At 38.9% G+C, this 10,112-nt stretch overlaps 1 protein-coding gene across 1 annotated transcript in view; it reads right to left on the reverse strand.

The window, feature by feature from the left end:
- Nucleotides 1–1,330: 1,330 nt before the first annotated feature.
- The window catches only part of UBE2K (ubiquitin conjugating enzyme E2 K), a 25,761-nt gene continuing 16,979 nt past the window's right edge, over nucleotides 1,331–10,112 (reverse strand). Inside the window, exons 2-5 of the mRNA XM_072406312.1 lie at nucleotides 8,296–8,378; nucleotides 6,123–6,222; nucleotides 5,462–5,590; nucleotides 1,331–4,345 (exon numbers count right to left, since the gene is read on the reverse strand). Coding sequence (XP_072262413.1) covers nucleotides 4,271–4,345; nucleotides 5,462–5,590; nucleotides 6,123–6,222; nucleotides 8,296–8,378 — 387 coding nt within the window. The 3' untranslated portion in view covers nucleotides 1,331–4,270. The remainder of the gene's footprint in view (nucleotides 4,346–5,461; nucleotides 5,591–6,122; nucleotides 6,223–8,295; nucleotides 8,379–10,112) is intronic.

The raw sequence follows: 10,112 nt of genomic DNA on the forward strand, positions 1-10,112 counted from the left end.
AACTTCTTCATGGTGGCAACCAGAGATTATTAGGGGTGGGACCACAGCAGAAAGAACACATAGATGATTCTTCTTGTAGCCCTGCACCGTACAGGTAATGTCTGCTCAGCCTGGAATATTGCTAGGTTCCCCAATGATAGTCTATCCTCGCCAGTCTCAGAAAACCTAAATTAGACCCAGGGAGTCTGACTTCTGCCACCTCTATTCTGACAGGTAAGGCTGGGAACACACGTGCAATAATTGTCGTTGGAAAGGATCTTTTACGATCCTTTCCAGCGACCAAGGACTGCACGATGCATGAATGAGTATTGTACATACAGCACCGTTCTGTGCTATGGGGAGGGGGAGAATGGAGCGGCTCCCTGCTGCACGCTCTTCCCTTCCCTTCCCTTCCCTTCCCTTCCCTTCCATTACGATCGTTCGTGGTCATTTGGACAATGGGAGCTGTACATGCCGGATTCTCATATAGTAACGGCCCTGAGCCGATTATCCGACGAGAACCATTGGACATGTGTACGTAACTTTAGTACTTCATCCGTCTTGCACCAGCCACCAGCCACCAGCCTTAATATTTTGAGACTTTACCATTACCAGTCAACTTATGAACTTTATTTTGGCGTATTTAGTTGACTAGACCATTAGGCAAAGCTAGGCCCAGATCCTGATGTGAAAATTTTTTTACCAGCCAGAAACCAAAGTAGTCTCTAAAACTGCAGCAAAATCCTTCTTGACTACACCTCCATTTTTTTTTAGCTTTGTATAGATACAATTTAAGCCAATAACTATTTTCTAGAATGTAAAGCAAACAATTTTTGCATTGTATTGAAGGTCCTTCCACACCTGCTATGTACTGCTGCACATGTTAAAATACCTTATCGATGTTGAGGTTTCTTTTGAGTGCCATTAAAAATTACACCACAAGCGAATCCATGCACAAACACACTACTGTGCATCTTGCAATGTGTTCACGACTGATGGAGTTGGTAGCAATTATTGAATCATTGCTTTAACCAAACTAAGAAAATGAATGGGTATGAAAGACCCAAAATAAAATAGAACGTACATGTTGAATTTTCAGCTATCATGCTGAACCAATGGTAGCTATGCAGACCAGATCAGTGAGAAAGTACTGAGAACAAAGGCAGTCAGGTACTTAGCATTTTCAGGTCACCAATGCCAATCTCGATATCTTTCCAGACTTTCCATTGTAAAATAACTCTATATTGAGAGTTGTTTTCTATTTATAAGCCCCTCACATAATCCAATATCATATTCCTTCTTGACAAGTCTTTAATTTAGGCCAAAACAACAAAAAAAAAGCATTAAAACATTGTTTGAAAATTCACAAAATCAATATTGATAATCTTTAATGTACTCTCCATAGTCATAAATAAAAAAAAAATCACACACATTTGTCTTTTGGAAGATTTTTTTTTCTTTTTTTTAAACTTTATTGTTGCACTATTCCAAACATACCAAACCTTTGTCAGATGGCCTGGAATGTACCACAGGTATGCAAATTACTCCAATAGTCTGATAGCGTAATGTTTCCTTTAAAACAGTTATTTGGGCTACTGCAAATGGCACAGACCTACAAAATATGAAGGTAAAGAACAAACTCCCCGTACCATATTTATCTTCAAGAGCGCATTTGGCGACTGAGAAAGGCCAAGATATGAGGAAGCAAATGGTCTTCTTATTATTTTTATGGCAAACCTTAAAATAATCAAAGATTTCTTTAGAGTCTGATGTTTATTACAGGAGAGAAATTATAGATTCTGCCAATTTTAAGCTGAAAGCTCTCAAATGCTGAACCCCAAATCTTTATATAACCTGGGTGTCTTCCTGCACGTAAAGAACAGCAAACCAACATGTTAAAAAAGAAAGAAAAGTAACAGAGCTGGAAATAGTTTCCACGGATTTGGTCATTAAGCACTTTTTTAGGGCTCCAGGTGGTTTGCGGACAGATCGGACCCCTGCAGTTAATATATTTTGAATAGAAATTATTGGCTCAGCTTTGAAGCTGAAGGCCAGAGCATCGTGGAGCTGCTTTTTGTGTTCTGTGGCTTCTGGCACACTGGAAGTGTAGCTGAGTTGCTCTTCTGCATAGAAGACAAAGAATCTAACATTTGTAATTTGAGTGTTGACAGTCAGTGCATGATTTGTACTTTGTCACTTCAATCAGAAAGTGGATTTATTCCTAAAGCAAATTTGCAGAGGATGTAGAGCTGCAAATGTCAGCTTAGTGTAACCATGCATTACTGGATGAATAGCAGTGTTCACTGTACAATCAACAACTGTGGTTACTTTGGGTTTTTTTTTTTGTTTTTTTTTTTAATTCTATTCACTCACAATATTACTTTAAATTCCCCCAAAAATCTTCAGCAGGATTCTCCCCTGATGTTACGTGGCAGCTACAACATTCACTAAGATGACCCAACCCTGACTGAATTATATGGCGAATGCTGACAATGTGAGCCTTCCAGACCTGGTCCACTACTGAACACACAACGCGCACAGGCATGCACAGTTATACACAAACACATTTCACTGTGTTGCAGGTCTGGTATGCCCACACTATCAAAGCATATTTCATCGGTTTCAAGCTATGATCCTAAGTTGCATATTTAAGACTTCAAAATGAACAGAGCAGTGGTCCGAACAGTGTACCAAACACAGTTATTTAGCACATATGGTAGAATAATTTTTACCAAGCTGTTCACCTCACACTGCAATATATCATGAGATAGAATAAGCAAAACTTTGGCCACTTCTCATCAGCATACTTCCTGACAGGCAAGCTTTGGATTGCCTACTAGAACATAGCAAATAGGCAAAAAGTCTTCCGTACTTGGCCCAGCCTGTGTCTACAAGGCATAGGCACATCCAAGGTCTTTTGACATGGTTGTCAAAATAAAAATGTGTAAACCATTGGTTGTCACCATTCTTTAGCCTTAGCAAGGGTCTGATATTTGTAATCTTAGACAAGCTAAGATTAGTTTTGTCAATTTAGAACTTGAGGACATTTATTATAAGACCTAAAAAACTACTCACCATCATTTCAAGGACTAGAAGTTACGCATACAACGGGGGCAGTTTATAGGGTAAAGACCAAATCAATAAATTTGCTCTCTCATTTATTGACTCCTTCCATCTTTAAAGCCTTTTTTGTGTTGTGTTCAGTTTGTCATGAGTTTATGGAGCTACAAGTTGCAGCACTCCTGAGCAACAGCTGGGACTTGGAGAAGAATGGAAATCTGTGGTGAGTGACGCTTTGCGCCTCACAAGCAGCTTCCTCCTTGGAGAAGTCTAAGCAAGAACTCTGAGGCAGGTAATGAAAACCCTTTCCATTTCATTGGACCTTATTTATCAGTGGAGATGAAATATGATGAGGTTGTGAATGCTTCCAACTGCTCATCATCTCCAATATCAAATATCCTAGATTAGGTGCAATAGGGATATCAGAACCTCTGAACTTGGACCCTAAGTGGGAGAGCACAATGCTGGACAATGGTAGCTTTTTTTTTTCACTACTCAGTTCCTTACAGATTCCCATTAATAAACGGCTTGAATAAAGCAAGCCGCCACAGGCAGATACATTATTTTATTGTCATTGTGATCATCTTCTTGTCCCCAGCAACCCAGAAAAAGAGTGATCAATCTAAACTCAAAATATCAAACATATTACAGATGAACTGATAAAATGAATGAATTTAACCCATACGGTGTACATGCATGCAAGTCCATAGACACAAACAATGGTTGGTACTAGCCGTATTGTAGACATTAATGGCAAAATGGAGGCCTAGCCCCCTAAACAACAAATCTGCCAGGGTTTCTCCTCTAACAGAGGAGATCTAAGCAGAAAACAAAAACATAAAGGGCCCTTGTGCCACACTCCATGACACGGTAAAACAAAAATGCATATTTTTCCATTGGTTCAGCTCGGAGATTTCTCTCTCTCTCTCTTTCTGATTTTTTTTTCTTTTTTTGTTTTTTTTTTTGTTGTTTTTTATAATATTAAGGAGAAAAAAAAAGAAAAAGGATGCTCACCCCCCCTTCAACTCTGTTTGGTGGTTGTTTAATTTACATGTTTAATTTGCCTTATTTACAGAGCAGTTTCTTTTCCCATCAGTCTCCAGAACATTTTAAATAGCATTGTCACGCAGGAGTGCTGTTTTTGTGTTGTGGATTTTTCTTTGATTGCAGAATCCTAAAAATAACAGATGGCGCGCTGTTTGGGAAGGGGCGAGCAGGATTGGGCGACCTCTCAGTTACTTAGGAGTAATTCTGTTGCAGTTTCTACATCCCATGCTTTTGATGACAAAGCTGCTATTACTGCGTTCTGCAGGAGAAAAGGAAAAAGGTTTTAGTTGAAGTGAATCATCCTCTCTGTAATATTCATGAATTATACACCGGGGTGTTAGCCTACAACTTGCTATACAAGTAAACCTCCCGAAGGGAATGTTTCTACAGTAACCTGCAACTCAGACATGACAATGTATCCCAGTTGGGCTTGACAAATGTGGGATTACAGACACAGACCCTGGAGACCTTCTCATCATCCCTGACAACCCCAAACTTAGAACGCACATAATTAGCTCTAATTGGGCTGTGGATATTTCTTCATCACCGATTCTATCTGGAAACATTTGGTCCCCTCAGTCTCTCTTCCAGAGACAATCAAATCCAGTCTAATATTTTGTATAGACTTCAATTCAAAACCTCTGCTTAACATGGTAAAGCAACCTCCCCATTGCCACAAATGCCAAACATTATCTCTTAAGGAGATAAAGAATAAACCATTCACGCTGTATTAATGTAAATCCCTATTTAATCGCTCGACGTATAAACCAACTTCAAAATCTAGGGGATGCTGACATAAATCCTGACAGGTATGGTCTGCATGGCTTAATCTGTAAAAAAAAAAATCATTAGGGACTTTACCAACCCTGTAGTATTTTCTCTGCCAAATCGAGTAATGTGCTCCTGGGGCATTATATACCTCATTCACAAAGAAGTTTTTAAGCCTCCGAGGACAAAAGACGCATGAATGAGGGCTGTACATACAGCACTATTCTGCTCTTTGGAGAGAGGAGAGGGAGAATGACGGAGCGGAACTCTGCTGCACACTCTCTTCTTCACTTCCATTACAATTGTTTCTCGTCTGTCATCCGTGGATTCGCCAGGACGGTCGATGAGCGCTGTACACACACCAGATTCTTGTCCGATATCAGCCCTGAGGCGATTATCAGATGAAAATCATCTGACGTGTGTACGTAGCCTTAGTTTACAGTCCTGTTAATAGTTCTTGCAGGTCAGAGGTTTGCCATAATTATGCCAACTGGTTTGTATGGATTGTTATACACTTCTGCTATCGGCATAAGGGTACTGAAGCTGCCAACAAAGCTTTTTTTTAAAAGATACAAGACTTTTGCTGAAAATGAGGCACGTTACTTACTTTATCAAAACCCATAGCACAAAGGTTTTCTATTTTTCTTGTATATTCTGGACTAGTGACAGGTGCTCCTGCATATACATGTGCCCAAAGTCGAGCAGTCTGTTTAAACATGTCTGGATTTTGCTTGTACTAAAACAAAAGAGGAAAAAAAATGTACAATTATAAAAAAACGTTTTCATCCCAAAACCAGTAGCAAAAAACATGACTCCGTTATTAGATAATTAATCACAAACACTTTACTTCGTAAATACCAGCTAGAGGTGTGTCAGGACAGTATTCAACAATGTCACAGATGTGAGAAGGGAGTTCTAGCAATTAACGGCGCTACTGTCTTATCCACAAACTTTTCTTTTGACATGGAACAGTATAATTAAATATGGGTCTTCATTTGTTATCACTGCACCCATTTCTCTTTCTGTTCTCTGTATTACAACACAAACCTTAATAAAAGATTTAAAACGTGTAATTGTAAAGATATCAATACAAACTGTAACAGAACCATCAAAGATGCTTGGGCGCTATACTGAACTTTTGACACAATATACATAGCAGGTGTTTAGGAATAAACAGACAGGTCAGGTCTCAAATAAATGGACATAAACTTGGAAGCTCATCAGTTATCACAGATAGAGTGGTGCCCGGAAGACATAGGAAGCCTTACCTGATTGGCAACCACTGCATCCTGTGGGTCGTCTGGTTCTGCTGCAGCCAACAGAGCTTGTAATGATAACAACACTGTTCGTAACGTCATGGCTGCCGCCCTGAGAAAGAAAGGAAACGCACTTTATTTTACTGGATTCAATTCTATATGTGCACTTTAAAGTGGACTGTTACTTTTACTCTGCTAGGCACTATGTAAATAATAATTCCAATTAAAAGTTTATACTCTACAAGAGGAAAGAAACATCATAAAAGAAGTTTGAAAATTAAGATATAATAGGACATTCACTGCCTCCTAATAAGTGTACCCAAAGGTCTAGTTTATTCATAAACATGTACTTATATTCTGTAACATCCTGTGTATATAGCCCTGAATACAGGACATTCAGAAAAGCAGCTTCTGTGGTCCAACAAATGTGGTTGTGCACAAGCCAGCATCACTAATCTATAGAGGGTGGGTTAGGGCCATATTAAGGGCACTCTACAAAAATGTGCACCTAAAAATGCTGTGGAATGTAAGAGCACAGTCACCAATATTACCTAACCCAAACAGGTTAGATTTTTAGAAGGGAGGGCACTGACAAAATAACTATGTATGATTTAGGAGACCTGATTATTTGCATTAGAGCAGAAGCCAGGATAGAATTCTCACTATGATATATTTAGAGATTAGATCATCTCTGCCTGTAGTACCCATTCAAGAGTTTTGGCTCAAGCCCAATGTTAGAAGGTTTGGTATATGATCAGTTTCTAAGGGATAGAATTCATGGCTACTTTAGTGTTGCCGAGCCAAAATACTGAGAGATAAAGAGAGGGTGAGAAGAAAAGTGGCTCTTTAAGTCAATGTTTTTTTAAAATAATTAAAATCTTTTATTTATATTTATTGAAAATAAATATATTACAGACACACACATATGGTTTTAATACTCTGACATTATGAATGTAGATACATTACATTGGGTTGGTTATAATGTACACCAACCCCATTAAAATGGAGGTCAATTTAGGTCATTTTCCTACTAACCGTCTCTCCCACCGCATTTCGCCCTAGTGGGCTTCCTCAGGGGAATTGAGACCTTGGTATATTGACCAGGTAACGATATACGGTTTTAGGATAGACGACCAGTAATTGAGTTTGTACCCAAATGCCAAAATAGTACAAAAGGGGAGATGAATTCAGTGGACTGTATCCCAATTGGATATTGTGGATTAATTGTTAGAGTTGTTGGTGATGTAACATACACATTGGAGGTTCCAATATAGAACCCAAATAGAGACGTTCAATAGGGATATTCCGTGTTGATAATTAAAACATTCCATTCCAATATAATAAAAAAAAAATGTTTCTGAAGGAAGAGATTGGTGTTTGATCTGTGTTTTGGTTGTGGTCAATATACCAAGGTCTCAATTCCCCTGAGGAAGCCCACGAGGGCGAAACACGCTGGGAGAAGTCTTTAGTACGAAAGTTACCTATAATGACCCCCACTTCAATGGGGTTGGTGTACATTATAACCAACCCAATGTAATGTATTTACAATCATAATGTCAGAGTACTAAAACCACATATGTATGTATGTTAATATATTTATTTTTATTGAATATAAATAAAAGATTTTAATTATTTTATAAAAACATTGCCTTAAAGAGCCACTTTTCGTCTCACCCTCTCTTTATCTATCAAGCCCAATGTTCTTAAAGCGGACCTAAACTCAACTTTTTTACTTTACATAAAAGGGTAGACAGCCCGATCTCGGGCATGCACAGAAGGGGCATTTTTTCCACTAAGCGGAACGAGATGCGGATTTCACGCATGTGCAGTGAGATCGGCTCTCTTTTTTTCCCCCTTCACAGTGGCTATGTTACCTGATCTCACACCTGCGCAGTGTGAGGTCGAGTGACGTAGCAAGAAGACCAGAGGAGAAAAGTGAAGATGGTGGCGCCCAGCACTTGCTTAACCCCCGGACGAAGAAGAATTCTAGGATGATACGAGACCAGATTGTGGGAAGGTCCAGTGCCATCAAGGGATCTGAGGGAGAGGTAACTGTGCTTTTTCATTTTCACTTTAGTTCCGCTTTAAGCTTCTTTCGTTGGAAGAAACAGCTTTTTTTGCTCCAAACTTATATCCAGCCTCTATACCAATAGACACTACTCACATCCACTAGTTGACATCTTACCACTGGTCTTTCAAAATGTCCAAGCATATAGCTCCGGTTACTGAACTAATATTCGGATGCCAGATTTTTGTAATAAACCGCACCTAAAAAAAAAATAAAAAAAAAAATAAATGTAACATCATCATAGTCACTAAATGATATGTAAAGTGATCCTAGGATTTTTTTGTCAGTGTAAGCTAAAAAGTGTGACAACTTTCCTAGTAGTTTAGGAAACAGATAGCAAAGTAGGGGGCAAAAGACAGTCTTGGCTCCAAACAATTCCCACTTTATATAAGTGCAAAAAGCACATACAGTCCATGTGAAAAAGAAAGCACACCCTCTTTCAATTATAAAATTTAACATATCAGGATGTATTAAAAGGTCATCTGAGCCTGTGCAGGTTCTAAAATTGTTTTAATCTATCAACATACAAGATTCCCCCATCTTATCATTTACCAGAAATGACGCCAAAATGAGGAATTATGGGCGAAAAACTAAGTACACCCCATGATACAAGAGCTTGCAGAACCACTTGCCATCAACATTGCTTTAGTTCATTGAGGTTTGTGGGCATCCATTATATGAACAAACATTTCCACCACATCACTTGGGTCAGAGGTTGAGGCCTGGACTTTGACTTGGCTGTTGTAACACCTTGATTTTTTTTTTTTCTTCCCCAGTCATTCTGTTTTAATTTTTCTGGGTACTTCCACTTTTGTCTCATATGTCCAAAGCACATCCTGAAGTCTTCTAGTTTGTTCTGCTGCAACTTTGCAAACCTAAGCAATGTTGTCATGTACTTTTCATAGAAAAGCCGTATTTGTTCAGTCTATTTTATAACTGTACTGACAGGAACCTTAATATTTAAGGTTAAATGTGGAGCCCTGTAGTGTCTAAGATGTAGCTGTTAGATTTTTTACAATTTCACTTTGACCTTAGGGAAAATTTGGACTTCCACTTTTGGGAAGACTGGTATGTTTTCCACTTGTGAATAATGAATTTCAACTGGTTTGGAATTGGCCTTATAACCCTTTCCAGATTGATGGACAGCAACAATTGCTTCTCTAAAATCATTGCTGTCTTTTCACCTTTGCATTGTGTTAACACACACCTGAATGCTCCAGACTAGCAAACTGCCAAAACTTCTGCTTTTATAGAGGTGGTTACACTTGCTGATGATCAGTTAAGCAAATGCACTGATTAGCATAACCTTGCTGCTACTTACCTTTTAAAGTCCTATGAAATATAGAGGGTAACATACATCTCTTAGTTATTGCTCTCGCATAACTCTGCTTGGTGCTTCCCAAATTGTGTGGAACTTTTCCTTGCACTAAGCACACTGTTTGCATATTTGGTTTAGTATATCCTGTTTACATGACTTTTAGCTTTATAGCCAATTTAATGTCTCCCACTTACAGTAATGCATCCCACTGCATATTAAGATATGGAACTGATTTTTAAATGGATATACCTTAAAACACCATTTTCTTCTAGAAATTGCAGCTTCCTGCCTCCCCCTTCAGTGTTCCTGAATAGTATAGCAGAGTAACATCCACACTCCTCAGCACAAGTGTGATCACACAGGCTTGTTGTGTTAATAGGTCAGGGGGGTATGTCTAACTAGCCAGAAACGAAGTCTAACTACATCAGGATTCTCACAAGCCCTTTTTTAGCTGGGTGCACCACCCGGCTGTTTTTGGGTGGTTACTGATGAGTTGGGTCCCAATACCACCCACCTACAATTTCTTTCCACCCAGCTTAAAAAAATTTCTTGGTTGAGCACTGCTACAGTGCCTATTCAATCGCAGTCATATTCAGACTCTCTGCAAAGGTACTGG

The sequence above is a fragment of the Pyxicephalus adspersus genome, chromosome 3 (genome assembly GCF_032062135.1).
Source record: "Pyxicephalus adspersus chromosome 3, UCB_Pads_2.0, whole genome shotgun sequence".
NCBI lineage: Eukaryota > Metazoa > Chordata > Amphibia > Anura > Pyxicephalidae > Pyxicephalus > Pyxicephalus adspersus.